General features: G+C 60.3%; 1 protein-coding gene across 10 annotated transcripts in view; it reads left to right on the top strand.

The window, feature by feature from the left end:
* Positions 1-16,598, top strand: part of VAV2 (vav guanine nucleotide exchange factor 2) — a 173,109-nt gene that overhangs the window by 106,909 nt on the left and 49,602 nt on the right. For all 10 annotated transcript variants that reach the window (XM_013987084.2, XM_005654613.3, XM_021071375.1 and 7 more), the window contains one exon: positions 4,054-4,122. In XM_013987084.2, coding sequence (XP_013842538.1) covers positions 4,054-4,122 — 69 coding nt within the window. The remainder of the gene's footprint in view (positions 1-4,053; positions 4,123-16,598) is intronic.

Raw genomic sequence — 16,598 nt, 5'->3', positions numbered from 1 at the left:
CCTTCCTCTGGCCAGGGATCCTGCACACGGCCGTGCCGGCCGCAGCAGCTGGATACTAAAGTTGACGTTGGAGTGTGAAGCTTGATTTGAGGGGGCCTTAAAGCAGCAGCTGGAGCCTCTCGCCCGCCCCCCGGGAAGAGCGGGTGCTGGGGGGTGGGGGGATTTGACGCTGCCTGACGCGTGGGCCCAGCCAGATTCCTTGGCAGCTTTTCTGCTTCCGAGCCGGGCATCCCCTAATTCTAGTCAGTGTGCCTGTGGGAAACTGGGCTTCCCAGAAGCTGGGCACAAGGAAATGCGTCCTCAGGAAGGGTCTGATGGTGCTGGAGGAACCCAGCCCGCCCCTCGGGGACCCGTGTGACTGCCTCTGGTGTCTGACCCCTGGTCAGTTCTGGGCAGGCGTTTCTGCCCTGCCTGATGCCTCTGGTGTCTGACTCCGGTCAGTTCTGGGCAGGCGTTTCTGCCCTGCCTGATGCTCACCCTCCCTCTGAAAGCACATTGAACTTCACCATGATTGCCTGGATGTCTCGTCGAGGGGGGAAGGGGGACCCGAGGGGTAGGTGCTGCCAGGTGGGGTCTGGATGATCGGCCGGGGCTTGCGGCAGAAGGACGGAGCCGAGCCTTGTGGCAGGGGACCGCAGAGTCGCACCTGCTCCAGCCCCTCCCGGGCTTGAAGTTATAGCTGGAACGTGGCCCCAGAAACTGCTCAAACACCCTCTTGCAAATGTGTCTCCCGGTTAAATCAGGGTCAGTCATGTAAGCTCACGGCTCAGGGCTGACTTGTGTACCTCTGCGTGGTTTCTCATAAACCTTTCTTTTTTCGCCCTTTTTTTGACACCCTGTGGTATATGGGGTTCCCGGGCTAGGGATCAAATCTGAGCTGCAGTTGGGACCTGCACTGCAGCTTTGGCACCGCCAGATCCTTTAACCCACCGTGCCGGGCTGGGGATCGAACCCACATCCTGGCGCTGCAAAGCCTTTGCTGGTGCCGTTGCACCACAGAGGGAACTCCTCACAAGGGTTTCTTGAAGATGCTTCCTTGTCTCTGATCCGGGGCTGCCACTTACTGTTTGGTGGCGGTGGGGGAACGGCTGGAGAGTATCTGCCATCCATTCCCCTGTCCGCCCATCCATCCCCTGGCACACCCACCCACCCACCCATCTGTCCTCCCTCCCCGCACCCCCCACTCCCACTCCTTATATAGGTGCCCGTCAACCCACAAACCCCGCCTCTCTGCCACTCGCCTGTTCTCCCAGATATCTGTCTTTCCATCCATCTGTCCATTTATCCATGCCTCTTCATCCATCCATCCATCCATCCATCCACCCTTCCATCTGTCCAGCCATCTGTCCGTCTGTCCATCCATCCGTCTGTCCATTTATCCACCCATCTGTCCGTCTGTCCATCCATCCATCCGTCTGTCCATCCATCCGTCCGTCCGTCCATCCTTCCATCTGTACATCTGTCTGTCCATCTGTCCGTCCATTTATCCACCCGTCCATCCATCCATCCGTCTGTCCATCTATCCATCCGTCCAGCCATCTGTCCGTCTGTCCATCCATCCGTCTGTCCATTTATTCACCCATCTGTCCGTCTGTCCATCCATCCATCCATCCATCCATCCATCCATCCATCCACCCTTCCATCTGTCCAGCCATCTGTCCGTCTGTCCATCCATCCGTCTGTCCATTTATGCACCCATCTGTCCGTCTGTCCATCCATCCATCCGTCTGTCCATACATCCTTCCATCTGTACATCTGTCTGTCCGTCTGTCCATCCATCCATCCGTCCGTCCATCCATCCTTCCATCTGTACATCTGTCTGTCCGTCTGTCCATCCATCCATCCGTCCGTCCATCCATCCTTCCATCTGTACATCTGTCTGTCCGTCTGTCCATCCATCCGTCTGTCCATTTATTCACCCATCTGTCCATCTGTCCATCCATCCATCCTTCCATCTGTACATCTGACTGTCCGTCTGTCCGTCCATCTGTCTGTCCATTTATCCCCCCGTCTATCCATCCATCCATCCGTCTGACCATCTATCCATCCGTTCAGCCATCCATCCATCACACCCATCTGTCTGTCCGTCCATCCATCCATCCATCCATTCACCCACCTCTCCCTCCCTCTAGTACCAGGCACTGTACCAGGCAGAAGTGGATCCGGGCTGAGAGAGTGGCCACTTCTTCCCACATGAGCTGGACCTTAGCTCAGGTCTTGAAGGATACTAGCACTTAGGTGAACTGGGTGTGTGGGGGGGTGAAGGCCGAGGGAAGAGCCTGCACGAAGCCTGGAGGTAGATGAACAGGGAGACAGTGGGGCGAGTGGGTAGGAGTTGGCCAGAGGCTGGCATGGCCTCCCCGACCCCCTGCGTTCTGTCCCGTCCCAGGACCGGCCTCTAGGGGCCAGGGTGCGAGGCCCCACCATGTCCCTGGCAGGCTGTCTTTGTTTGGCTGTGGCAGAAATTAACTGGATTTGCACCTTGATTCTCAAGGGGCTTTGTGGCCCCCAGTCGGGATGTTGGAATCAAAGCAGGAGGGGTTTTGCGGCTGGCAGGGTAATTCTGAGTCACACTCCTGTTTCATCTCCTTGGGGTAAGGCAGATGAAGAGGGGTGAAAAGGACTGCAGACCGAGCCGCTGGCGGGAGGAAGAGAGAGCGTGAGAAGATCACACACATCGAGATGGGTCAGTTTTCAAAGAAGAGACAGGAGCTCCCGTCGTGGCTCAGCGGAAGCGAACCCGACCAGCATCCGTGAGGATGCGGATGCGATCCCTGGCCCCGCTCGGTGGGTTAAGGATCTGGCGTTGCCGTGAGCTGCGGTGCAGGTTGCAGATGCGGCTCGGATCCCGCGCGGCTGTGGCTTCGGGGTAGGCCGGCCGCTGTAGCTCTGATTCGACCCCTAGCCTGGGAACCTCCATATGCTGCGGGTGTGGTCCTAGAAAAGCAAAAAAAATAAATAAATAAAAATGGACAAAACAGGAAGAGACACGTTTTGTAACGACGGCTCTTACTTTAGCGAGCACCGCCTTCCTGCTTGGAAGGAAACAAGATGCTGGAACGTTCTGGACAGCGGGCTCTCCGGCCTGCGGAGGCGGCGGAGGTGAATTTTCTTGGGTGGTGTCCATAGCCTGGGCGAGGAGAGGCGGACGGAAGTGGTGGAGCACCTGCCGTGCAGGTGGCCGCAGGGCTGGAGCCTCGCCCGCCTGCCTCCGGTGACCCCGGCCGTGCCCACGGCCCCGCGCATCCTCCGTCTCACGCCCTCACGCACCTCGCCTGCACCTGCCGGCCCTGAGCACCTGGGCAGGACTCGGGCCCGGGTTCATTCAGCCCTAGTGACTCGCGTTCCCAGTGAGCCCCCATTTCCTCCTTCTCTCCTGTGAGGTCTGATGCCACGGGTTCTGAGCTGCCCAGGTAGACACCTGCCCAGGTGAGAATGCAGCCGTGCCACCCCTCACCACCCCACTCCGGGAGGCTCTGATGTCCCGCCCCTTCTCCTCCCAGATGCGTCTTAGGGTAACGGAGTTTGCAGGGACCCTGGGAATCCCCCAGACACAGAACAGTCAGACTCTCATGGAGAAAAAACAAAGGGTCTCACGTCCAGACACGGTTGGGACTCGCGGCCTGCCCCTCTCCTGGGGTCCAGTTCCTGTGCTCCACTGCGAGGGCGCCGGGAGCCCCGCGTCCCCGTTTCTGGAGTCCCAGGACTATTGCATGGATGGACGCTTCCTGCGGTCCCCAACCCGGTTCCCCTGCTTTGCCAGCAGGGATGCCGGGCCCTGGAGGGAGGGACCGACTCTTGCCATGTCCCGGGCTGAGCTGGGTGTGAGGTCCCCTCTCTCGGCACCTCCACCTGGACAGTCCTGTGTCACACAGCCGAGAAACGTGGATCCTGCTTCCTCCCACGGGAGAGGACAGAAGCCCATCTGCTCCTGCCAGCAGAGCCCAGCGGGCACTCGCTCCCGGGGGCCCGTGATGGGCGACAGGCGAGGCCCGGCCAGGGCAGTGGCACCACCGCGACCCGCTCACTCCCTTCTTGTCTCCTGTCCCGCAGGCCCTTCCCGTCGGAGGAGACCGCGGAGAGTGACGATGACGTGTACCGCAGCCTGGAGGAGCTGGCCGAGTAAGGAGCGGGGGGTGGGGGGTGGGGGGTCTCTACACAGCGGCCCCCCCGCCAGGGGAGCCGGCCTCAGCGTCCTGCTCGGGCAGCTCCACGTCCCCTCGCCTGAGGGACCTCACGGATGAGCAGTTCCTCGCCCCACTGTCCCTAGCTGGTGGTGACATGGCAGTGGCCTTCTGCCACAAGGTCGGCCGCGAGAGGGCCGAGAGCTGGCGTTTCCTGAAGCGAGGCCCCTGGAGCGAAGCAGGCTCCAGGCACAGGCAGTCGTGATTCCGGGTTGAATCCTGAAGGGGGGGGCCGGGCTGGGGCCAGGTCACCTGCAGCCGCCGCGGCGTCTCCCCTTCTGCCCCGGCCCATCCTTGGTCTGCTCTGTTCCCCTCCCCGGTGTGTCCTGCAGCACACCCAGCCCGGGCCCAGCCTCCTCTTATGCTCCTGGAGCCCCCCAGGGACTGGCAGGAGTCCCTGGATGGTGGCCCTTCCAGAAGAGCATGGCCAGGGTGGGGCCCTGTGGCCGGCTGCCCAGAGAAGGGGCAGAGGGCTGGAGGGCGGGGCTGCCCATCCTGAAGGAGGAGGCAGTGACCAAGCGGTGCCAGGCTTCCCCGGCCTCCTGCCAGTGGGGGCTCCTTCTTGTTGGACGGCGATGTTTCTCTGTTCCTGGAGAAACGGCTGTTCCTCCTGGGGAGACTTGTCCTGGCTCTCCTTTGTCTTGTGGCGCAGACTGAGCCTAAGAATCATGACCAAAATAAGAGCCGGCGTTGACCGTGCACCTGCCGTGTTGGCAGCCACCTCGTTGCCCCCGCTCCCGGCGGGGCTGCCTCTAGAGTAGGGGGCCCGGGCGAATATTCTTTGCTGGATCCCTGTCCATTGAAGTAATTTGAGCCCTTGAAAAGCCAGCCTGTGGGCCACGAGCTGGTGGCCCCCTCTCATGGGGTATGTGAACGAACCCCTCACCGCTCAGTGGCCGAAGCTGCCACCATCTTCCTGAAACGGTGCTGACCCCACAGTGGTCCCCGTGAGAAGTGCGGCTCCTGGGGACACCCGGTCGACCCCATGTGGTTCCGAGGCTGGAGAGAACCCCAAGGGGAAGGGGTGGGGTCTGGGGTCCTCATAGGCTCAGCCAGGGCCTGGGGTCCCCGCCCGGACGCCACTGCCCGCCCTGACCTGTCCCGGGAAGCAGAGGGGGACTAATACACTTCAAGAAAGGTGGGCTCCAATGCGCGGGGCCCCCGGAGGTGGGGGCTGAATGAGGGGCTGCACACCCCAGCCTGTGAGGGGTGAGGAGACCGAGGCTCGGAGAGGCGGGGTGGGGGCTCGGGGGCCCAGCTGGTCCGCGGCCCCCTGGCTGGCTGGGCTCAGGGTTGGAACTGCCTCCCGTCTGCCCTTCCCGCCTTGGATGTCCTTCCGTCTGCCAAGTTCATGCCTAAGGGTCCCCCACTTGGGGAGCCTCACATCCCCCCCCCCGACTCCATGCACGGAAGAGCACCCACACCCCCGTTTGGCCTTGGGGTTGTCTGTGGGGTGCCCTGAGATCAGGTTCTTGGATGCCCGTCTCTGTGGACTGGAAGGTGCCTGAGGTCAGACCCCGCGTCTTCATGCCCCGCCGCCCCCCAGGCCCTAGCGGCTGACATCTCGTATAAGCGGCGTAACTGAGCATCCCAAGTGGTGATGACGGTGACAGTGGGAGGAGCTTACAGAGCCTTGATGGGGCGGCACTGCGGGGACTTGTCTTCTTCTACCCGCCCCCCTCCTTGGGTGGTGTGTTCTGCAGGTGACTTTACAGATGAGGAAACAGAGGCCTCGAGGGGGCACTCCTGCCCCTGTCACTCAGCCAGGAGGCCTTGGAGCTGCCCTTGAACCCTGAGTCTGGGCCCTCCCCTCCCCTCCACAGTCAGTGCCCCCACAGTGTGCGGGGAGCCCCCACCCCGTGCTGAGGGTTAGGCCCCTTCCCCCGAGTCAGCAGGCTGCGGGTGGGCTCCGCGCCCCGGGGAGACCTGCCTCGGTGGTGGGCAGAGACGGAGCGCTCCCGGAGGTGGGGACCACGTGCAGGACAGACCTGCATGAAATGCCAGGGGCCCCTCAGCTGCCACCCCGGGGCTTCCTGCCTTGTTCTCAGGAGTTGGGCGGATTTCTGCCCTGAGAGTCTGGCGTGACCCCGGGTGCCCGTGCCCGTTTCCCCGCTTCTCTGCCTGTTCCCGTCGTGACTGATCCCTCACCCCCAAACTCAGGGTGTCATTCCTCGGGCACGGAGAAGCCAGTCTGGGGGTGTGTGTGGCTTTGCACAGTTCAGTGATATTATTCCATGGCACTGAGAGTGAGCCTGCCTAATCCAATGAGCTCCTATGGCTGCAGTTATTGCAGACGTAAATCATAAATTATAGGGAAGGGGAACGCATTTGAGTCTTTAACTTGTGGTTTGGTCCCAGAGGCTCCAGTTTAATAAATTTTTCATGCTCTCCCCCCCACCTCCCCGCTTCTCTTTTCACTGAAAATAAAGATTTCCTAGCATCCTGTCTCCATGGACTTGGGATTCATATTTATCCATTATGGTAATTTGCAAGACACAAACAGACATGTCGTGTCTCACCTGGCCTCTGCTGGGGCAGGAACGGGGCTGTGGAGCGCAGAGGCTGGAGCCGGGGCAGTGGCCTGGATCTGAGGCCGGGCAGCGGCGGCAGGGAGCACGGGGTGACGTTTCCAGCAGAGCTGCTAATTCTTTCTTTGGGCTCTGGCCAGGTGTCAGAAGCAATGATCGCGTTGTGTCTCTAAGGGGCCCGCCCGATCTCCGGACCTCAGATGCCCCACAGCTCTTTGGAGAGGGTCAAGCACTCGCTCCATGCATCCCCCTCCCCTTCACAGGGCGCCTGGTGGGGGGGGGGCACCCGTGAGGGTCCGCCAGGTGTGCATGGCCCAAAGAGCACTTCCGATCGGCCAGTCCGTCAATCAATCAGTCACGTCTTCATTCAGCTGCCCACTGGCTGCTATGCACTTTCTGGAAACATAAAGGGGAAGATGGGGCAGTCCTGGCGCCCAGGACCTCGTGCCCTGGGCTGCAGGGCTGGGGAGCAGTGTGCTGGGGTTAGACCCAGCATCGCTGGAGGAGAGCTGTGGGGGTCCCAGAGTGCTCGCTGGAGGGACTGCTCCTAGCAGGGGGTCTCAGCCTTCAGTGCAGTGGGCCATCAAGGGCTTTTCTACGCCTGCTTCCACCACCCAAAGCCGGGGCACTGACCTGGCCGTGCAGAAGAATCTGCCTCGTGGAGTTCCCTTGGGGTCGCAGCGGGTTAGGGATCTGGCATGGTCACTGTAGCAGCTCTGGTCGCTGATGTGGCTCGAGGTCAGTCCCTGGCTTAGGAAATTCTACATGCTACGAGTGTGGCCAAAAAAAAAAAAGACTCTGCCTCGTTCCCAGAGCAACCAAGAGCGCCTCAGGGCAGACCCGGAGCCTTGGCTGGCGTGTCCTACCGCTTGGGCTTCGGCAGGTGACCCAGTCTCTCTGCCCGTTTCCCTGAGTGTAACATGCGGCGTTGGTGGTGTCTGCTGCGCACACCGTGAGCGCCCAGGCAGGGAATGTGGTTCCCTTTCACCAGGGATGTGGCCTTTCTCTCTGGTTTCCAGATGCCCACGGCGGCACTGCCCGGGAGAAAGCAAACACAAGCTGCCTGTGCAATTGTAAATTTTCTTTGCTTCAAAAAAGAAACAGGTGAAATGAATTTTGAGATTGTATTTTTGGAGTTCCCATTGGGGCTCAGCAGGTTAAGAACCCAACATAGTGTCCATGAGGATGTGGGTTTGATCCCTGGCCTGGCTCAGTGGGTTAAGGATCCGGGATTGCCACAGGCTGCAGCATAGATCAAAGATGCGGTTCGGATCTCGTGCTGCCGTTGCTGTGGCTGTGGTGTCGGTCAGCAGCTGCAGCTCTGGTTCAGCCCTGAGCCTGGGAACTTACATATGCCGCAGGTGTGGCCATAAAAAGAGGGGGAAAAAGCATGTATTTTTACTTTACCAGTGTAGCCACAATACTGTCTAGTTGAAGGGAGTTCTCTTGTGGCACAGTGGGTTAAGGATCCAGTATTGTCACTGCAGTGGCTTGGGTTTGATCCCTGGCCCAGGAATTTCCACATGCCGTGGGCGCAGCCAAACAAAACCCCTGCAAATATCATCTAGCTCAACACGTGATGGGCGTAACGGATGGTTAAGGAAGTAGCTGACATGCTCTTTTGCGGAAGGCCAGCACGGTCGGTCCACGGGCCGCGTTGGTGAGCTCACGGCCACGTGTGGCTCCGTGGCTCTGTGTGGGCAGCCCAGGTCTGGGATGCAGAACAGTGTCTTGGGAGCCAGCGCCAAGCCCCCTGCATGTGAATGGATGCCACTGGGCTAAGATTCTGTTTTCAAGCGCTCTAAGCTCACTTTTGAGATCATCGTAGAACGTGGGATCGAACCATGGAGCAGCTGGCTGAAAAAATTAACGTGAAATATTGCCACTTAAAAAATGCTTTATCAAGCGCACTGAGCCCCGCAGGAGAGGCCCTTTTGTAAATGGTCCTGATGATTTTAGGGCCTCGTATTTGCACAGCAGCTCATCCCTCCAATGAGCCACCGCTTCGTTCCCAGGAGCCGCTCCCTATCTCTCGCACCTGCCCGGTTCTCGCACAGGCCCAGGGTCAGGTGTCTGCCCTGGGGGAGCCCCTCACGCAGGGCTGGGAGCCAGATTTGCACACAGAAGACACATGCATGAGACAGTTCACCGCCCAGGGTGAACTGGAGCCCAGGGTGGGGCTGGGTGAATGCCAGCTCAGGAATCAGGGAAGGCTTCTCGGAAGAGGTGACACCTGGGTCTTGGAACCCAAGTGCGAGGTGGCCAAAAGGCAGGACTGGGGTCCCAACAGAAGGAGCAGCCTTGCAAAGGCCTGGCTGGGTGCAGTGGCCCCGAGAGTGGGAGGCGAGGAGGGGTGAAGCAGGAGAGCAAGGTTGGACCTGCCTGCCCAGGTCCCCGGGCTCTCGTCTCAGAGGCGTGGCCTGGCGTTGCCCCGTGGAGGTGCAGCAGGTTTGAGACACCACGAGGTGTTTGCAAGACATCAGAATTATCCAGGCTGCCCAGGACTCTATGGGAAGACCACTCCTCCTGCCCGGGGAGGCCTGGGCCACCTCGGAAGGCCTGCAGAGCCCCCCAGCCAGGGTGCGCTTCTGTGATGGGGGGCACCCAGCGTGCAGAGGGCGTCTGGAAGTCACCTTTGCTGGCGGGAGCAGGCGCAGCTCGCCGGCTGAGGATGGCAGGGACACATCTCAGCCACACGCAGCTGTCACGGGGAGCTCCGTGTTGCCCTGGGTGCGTTCAGTCCAGGGACTTCACTGTCCCCATCTCTGCAGGGAGAGCGTCAGCCAGAGGGTACGTGGATGCCTTCGCGCTGAGAGGGTCCGTGGTCTTTGACTGGGGAGCCCGCTCCCCACCACCAGCTTCACTTTCCTTGGAATTGAGTGATTTTCAGGCTTAAACAAATGTGATCATGACACGACAGGGATATGATTTATCCGTAAATGTATAGCTGCAGGCTTTATTGCCTCATAAAATGACTTTGCAGCTTTAAATGTGTCACGTTAGCGCTGTCGGGGTAATTTTTTAAGATGCGTAGAATGTAGGAGGCGTTCCCGCGTGGGAGCCGCCCTCACGGGGCTTTGGGCATCTTCCTGGAGCGGGTCTTCCCGCTGCCCAGGGACACAGGTGGGCGTGCCCAGGCGGTGGCGGGGGAGAGGGGGCAGCTCGCTGGGAGGACCCAGGCCGCCCTCCCCCTGCCGAGGGAAATGACCCTCCCGCACCGAGGAAGAGCCTGTCCCCACCCCGCCCCTGACCTTGTTGCCTGCCGCCACCTCCAGCTGCAAAAACGTTTGTTCAGAGCGCTTCCGAATTCCGTTACCGTCACGCCACTCTGCGTGAAAATTCCACGTCAAGCAGGAGACCTGCGGGCAGGGGGGGCCCGCCCACGTGTGAGGCTGGGATTTGGGGGCATCTCGTGCTCGTCCCGAAGGATTGCTTCTCCAAGGGGCGAGATTGAAAGCAGGCGACACAGACACAGCTCCATTAACCACAGACCCCGAACCCTGCTCCGTGCAGAACACAGACCCCGGCAGGGCCTGAAGAGGGCCGACGGCCAAGCCCCTCCACAGGGGAGGTGGCGGCTGCCCTGCTCAGGCTGGTTGGGGGGGGCTGGCTGGAGGGGGTGGGCAGGGTCCCCGGAGCCCTGGGCGCTGCGGAGGGCTCCCCCTGTTCTGCAGGCTGCCTCCCAGACCCGGGTACCCTGGCTGTGGGCTGCTGAGGTGGGGACGGTGGGCGCAGGAGGGCCTCGGCTCGCCCCTGGTCTTGTCGGTGGACCCAGCTCTTCCCCTCTGGCCACTCAGGCCTTCGTCTGTACACTGTGCCTGTGGGGAGCGCTGATGGTGTGCCCGGTGTGTGCAGTCCCGGCCTGGGGTCGCCTTGGCAGCACGTGGTCCCTGCAGCCCCGTCGAGGGTGTCTGTCCTCACGTGAACGCCAGGAGGCCTGGCTGTGGGGCTGGCCATGTGGAGGGCACGGAGCCAGCACACAGGGGAGCACGTGCACGTCAGGCCCCAGTGTCCCCAGCGGAGGTGCCTGCCCAAGGGCACAGGGCAGCTAAGGGGCAGAGCGGATTTGAAGCAGGTCTGTCTGACTCCAAAGCCCACAGCCTGACCGCCCCTCCATGCCAGGTCTGTCTGGTAGAGCCCGGCCGGCGACCTGGGCCCCTCTGGCTCGGCTCTCACTCTTTCTGCCCCTCTAACTCCCACATCTGCTATCCAGGGCCCCTGGGATCAGACCTCGACAGGCCAGGACACCGGGAGGGCTTCCTGGAGGAGGTGTTGGCAGAAGTGCACAGGAAGTGCATAGGCATTGCCAGAATGAGACTTAGGAAACCTCCCTCCCACCGACCAGGCTGGTCCCTGCCTTATTGGGGGTGGGGTCCTGGGAGAGTCTGGGGCTCAGCTGTGTCTGTTACTCAGGACCTGAGGCCTGGCTGTCCTGGCCCCAGAGTCCCCCGTCCGTGCAGCCCCGAGATGGAGCTGGACCCCTGGCCTCCCTCTCTGGCCCCTGTGGTCTAGCCACGATGCCCCTTGCCCTTCTAGAGCTGCCTGTGGGCGTCTGGGAGAAGGGCAGCCCCCCCACACCCAAACAGGCTCACTGCGCCTCCCTCTCCCGGTCACGGAGGCGGCCGGGCGGGGGTGGGAGGACGGATAGCGCTGACCTCTGCTCTCCGCGTCTCTAAGGCTCCCCACTCTGCCCTCCTGGGGCATCGCGGCCCCTCGGTACTTGGGCCTGAGCTGTCCCGAAAGGGATGGGCGCTCATTGTGCTGAGGGAGCCCCTCTGCCCCGGCTGAAGGTTTCAGTAGTGCGGCAGCAGATACGACACAGACTTGGGGACTTGTGCTTGAAATACCTAGTGAAGCCCGGGGCCCTTTCAGACCAAGGCCGTCGTGGCGATTCTGTGGTCCGGTGTAACAGTCTCTGCAGGGACGGGGAACGGAAGGATCGACACAATTGGTGCTGTCTTCAGGGAGAGAGCAGGGGAGACGTTTACAGTCTGTCTAGGGGCCTCTGCAGACCCCTCTCCCGATACTGTGCAGCTCGTGAGGATAAAGACTCGGCCCTTCTTGCATTATGTCCCATGTGTCCACCACAGAGTTGACACACAGTGGCACCTCAGAGATATTGCTTAAAAAATAAATGAGCCTCGCAGGCTGGATTTCACGGAAGAATCCTGTCCTGTACATATCTGCTGTGTTGGTTGCCGAACTCTTACTCATCCTGCAAAACCCTACCCAGAGGTTACCTCCTCTGAGAAGCCATCTCCACCTCTACCAGGCTGATGGAGGTGCTCCTTCCCCTGGAGGTGTATAAAGCCCATCAGGATTGTCTCTGTTACTGTGTTATCATTTCTCCCTGCATTTGTCCCCACCGCCCTGCACGCCATGGCACAGAGGAGGGCCTGAAGGTTGGTTTGCTGTCCTTACATGGAGGCGCCAAGCAGTGGTTCCAGGTGCAGGTCAGTGGGCCCCCTCAATGCCAGGCCCTGCACCTGAGTTTTGCCCATAATCTCAGCCTTTACAAGGTCACCGCAGGGTGGGTGGTCCTGTCCCCATATTGTAGTGGAGGATGTGAAGGCTCAGAGAGCGTCACTCATTGGCCTGAGGTCACACAGCACACTTTATGTGGCAAAGAAGGGATTCAAACCCTGAGCCAGCTCCTGCTTGGCCAGGGCAGTCCCTGGGCCTCTTCCTTGTGACCAAGTCTGGATGGTGGGGCCACTCTTCTGCTCAGAAAGAATCCCTGGCAGAGGGGGCGTTGTGGCAGGAGGCACGCAGCCAGGCCTCCTCTGGGGATCTGGTAGCCACAGCCCCGTCTAGATGCGCTCCTAGAGGGCTTTGTGTCCTTGAGGGACCGTCTTGCCCTCTCGGGGCCCTGCTCTCCCCACCTGTCGGGAGGCCTCGTGTGTTGGGGCCAGGGTCTGCCGAGGGCAGGTGAGGCCGGCCTCCCTGCTGTAAGCAGTGCCTTTTCTGTCTGTCTGTCCCCATGTGCAGACCGCACAGCCCGCAGCCGGCTCCCCCAGGTCCTCTGAAGCCCCGTCTGCCGCCCCCACTGAACGGCGTGGACCGAGGTCGGGAAGTGTCGGGTTTGGTTTCCTGGTAACAATTGACCGGTGGTTGGGATCCTGCTTCGCAGCCTCAGACAGCCCGGGGCCGGCAGGCACGTCGCGCCTGTCAGTAGCGATATTTTATGTCCACCGCAAACACGCAGGCCCGCCAGAGGCAGGACGCGGAGAGTTTGTTCGCTTTTCTTTGATTTTCCTCGGGCGGCAGGGGAGCGGGGGCGCTTCTGAGCGGCGGCAACAAAATCGGGCCGGCAGGCCGGCAGGCCGGGCTGCTGGGCAGGGGGGCGAGGGAGGCGGGGTCCCGTCTCGGGGGCAGCAGGCTGGCCCGGGCCCTCCTGGAGGGTCTCGGCCGCGGTGGGGACCACAGTGGTGGTCGGACGTAGCGTCTGTCGGCCCGGCTGCCTGCGGCAGAGCAGGGGAATGGCAGGATGAGGCGGAGGGGAGCTCGCGGTCCCGGAAGGTGGGCTTGGGGCTGGGGAGGCCGTGGCGCTCACGCGGCGTCCAGCTGGAGGGGCGCCGAGGTCCCGCCGAGGTGTGGCTCGGCCCCGGAGGCTCATCCAAGTACGGCGTCCACGTCCCTGCCGAGGCCCAGGCGCCCTCCGTGCCCTGCACCCTCCCTCTCCTGGACGGAGCCCCCGGATGGAGAAGGGCCATCTCTGAAACCTGCCGAGGACACGTCCGCGCTGAGGCCCGGCCGCCACCCGCCCAGTCTGGGGTGCTTCTTCCGCAGAAGACTTATAAATTGTGTTTAGAGCAGTGACGTGTTTCGTGCTGACAGATGGCATCTGTTTACTGAGCATAGGTCCCTGTGTGAAGTACGGTCCCTGGGGTCGTGGGCTTCGGCCGCTTACTGAGCACCTGCTGTGTGCCGGTCCCTGTGTGCCGGCCTGTGCTGGTCACTTCCATCGTGGCTGATCCTTCCAAAGACCTCCCGGGGGCTGGCCTTGTTCTCAGTTTGCAGCTGGGGAAACAGGCTCAGGTCCTCCGGCCAGAGCTGCGGAGCCGGAAAACGTCAGGGCTCGGAACCCATCTCCCACTCACCCGACTGCTTTCCATGGACGGGGTTGGAGGGCCGGGGTGTCGCTCTTGGGAAAGTCCGGTTTGAGAGACCCTGGCCTGGGCTAAGGGACAAGGGGACCTACGCGTCCTGTGCCCAGTGACAACCACGGTTATGTTCACAGACGGGCCCTGCCTGGCGGGTACGTGGAGTTTTAATGTGAATGAATCGCGGCCTCTGATAACTTGGATCCCAAGACAAGGCTCTTGCGTTGGTCCAAGTGACAACGTGAAAAGAATCGGGGTGCATTCGAGACACCCCGACATGGTGGACTTGCCTTGGGGCGATTCAGAATGTTAGGGTCCTTTTCAAGGACTGTGGCGGCTGGACGGGGGCTTGAGTCAAGTGCACCAGGCCCAGATGGAGGCTGCGGCCTCGCTGCTTCTCCCTCGGGGGATGGCGTGCAGGGGCCGCGGCGGGCGGGCCCCGGTTCTGCGGGCCAGGCCATGGCTGGACGGTCCACGGGCTCACGCTGTAGGAGAAAACAGAGGCCAGGATCCTTCCCCCGTTGGAGTCACCGCCACGTCACCGCACTGCCCTTCTGGCCGCTTTAGACACCCGGGGGACCCCGATTTGCACCCCTCCCCCCCACCCCCGGCCCCCACGTCTGTGCTTTCCTTGTCCAGCAGCTGGTCGTGGCCATCAGCTGCACAGGGCCCAGCCAGTCGTGGCATACATTAATCTGCTTTAGCAGATGCCCGAGCCCTGAAATCTATACCCTGCCCTGTTCATAGGACTCACGCTCGGTAACGAACCCAGCCAGTACCCACGAGGACCCGCGCTGCCTTAGCGAGGCATCAGCAGGGTGATGGCGGAGTTTCCATGCCGACACCGGCCAAGGGAGCCAGAGCTGGTCACCCCCGCACACGACACTCCCCCATGCTGCCCTTCAGTCCCCCCACCCGAGACTGTGAGGTCCGTGAGACGGAGTTGGTGCCTTTGTCACCTGTGTCCCCCACACCCAACAAATTACCTACGGCACAGAACTGGTCTTAGGCTAATATTGATTAAACCAACCCAATCTGTTGGTCTTTGAGTCTTCGTAGCCAAGTCTTAGGATTTTATCATTCCTTTTGAAAAACGCAGCTTCTTTGCTGTTGGGTTTCGCCTTTTCCCATAATGTGGAGCACCCGTGAAATGCAATTTTAGTGCTGCTGTTTTATAATTGCATAGAATATGCACGAACCTACATTTCTCAGTGTTCACTGACCTGAATTAAATACTGGTTGGGAAGCATTTTCATAGCTGGAAAGCATTGCACATGCAGAGGGTGGAATTAGGAGGGCCCAGCACGGCTCTGGGGCGGGGGTGGGGTTGGGGGGTGGCGGTCCCCGTAGTCAGGGGTCAAGCTAGGGCTTTACAGGCATGGACTGGCCATTCGCTTCCCCAGGTTTCAGCAGGCTCTGGAGAACAGACCTTCTGCAGAACAGAGAGAAGAGATGCTGTCTGCATTTTTGAGATTCTTCTGTCCCACGTTCGCACGCCAGGACGCAGCTCTCCTTGAGTGTGCCCAGCTGCCTATTTTTTTATTTTATTTTATTTTTACGACTGCACCAGAGGCATATGGAGGGTCCAAGGCTGGGGGTCACATTGGAGCTGCAGCTGCCAGCCTCCACCACAGCCACAGTAATGCTAGATCTGAGCCATATCTGTAGCCTACGCCCCAGCTCACGGCAACACCGGATCCTTAACCCCCTGAGCGAGACCAGGGACCAAACCCGCGTTCTCGTAGATACAAGTTGGGTTCCCTACCGCTGAGCCACAGTGGGAACTCCCAGTGGCCGCCTATTTTTAACCTCAGTGCCCTGAGGGAGTTAGAAGAGATGAATGTGGTGCCTGAAAACGGATCCTGGTTGAATGACTGTTCCTTGTCTTCACTGATTTTGAGAAAGAGAAGCAGCTGAGATCGTGGTTGTGGACACGTGTTGAGGGGCGAGAGGAACCCCCCCCCCGCTGTGTATTCCCGTCGCAGTCTCGTGGTCCTACTCCTTCTGTGGATACAGAGACCAGGGAAGGGACTGTGTCAGCCCACTCTTACCTGTTTCTTCAAGAGGCGCTGCCAGTGGGGGGCAGCTGGGGAGAAGGCTTTGGCCGGAGAGTACTCCCCAGTCCATGCCGAAAGCTATGCTCTCATGGGCCTGAGGGGTCAGAGGAAAGAAACTGGGGGTGGGAGAACGGCCAGAAAGTTAGGAGGGGAATTCTGGAAGGGAGGGACCCACAGACCCCAATCTGCTTGTCGCATCCACCTAAACCCCGGGTCGACGGCTGAACCTCACACACGCAGGAAAGTCCCTGAGGTTTCCAGACCAAAAAAAAGCAGCAGTTGGAAACCGAATTTAGAAGCCATTTTCAGCTGCTGTCCACGGCGGGGAGGGTAGAGTTGGAAGTTTGAGTCCAACCAACCTCGTTAATGGTCAGAGCAAACATTACTCTTTAGAAGAGATAGTAGGCCCTAGAGTCTCCGTCCTGAATCATTCATCATGTTCAGTGTCCGATAAAAAAAATCTTCAGACTCGCAAAGAAACAGGAACGAGGGAGTCACACTCGAGAGAAAAACAGCGTCACCAGGAACCAACCTTGAAATGACTGAGACGCCACAATCAGCAGCCTTTATAAACATGGTTGGGGGCTTTGAGGAAAAGATGCGTCCAAATGAAGCAACAGATGAAACCCTTAAAAAAGGGCCACATGGAAATTCTAGAACCTAAAAGCATGATAACTTAAATGAACAGTCCCTGGACCAGCTCAGTAGAAGGATCGCACATGGCAG

This window comes from Sus scrofa, chromosome 1 (assembly GCF_000003025.6).
Source record: "Sus scrofa isolate TJ Tabasco breed Duroc chromosome 1, Sscrofa11.1, whole genome shotgun sequence".
NCBI classification, from domain to species: Eukaryota; Metazoa; Chordata; class Mammalia; order Artiodactyla; family Suidae; genus Sus; species Sus scrofa.
Note: the sequence above shows the minus strand (reverse complement) of the source record. Positions and strands in the feature narration are given on the sequence as shown.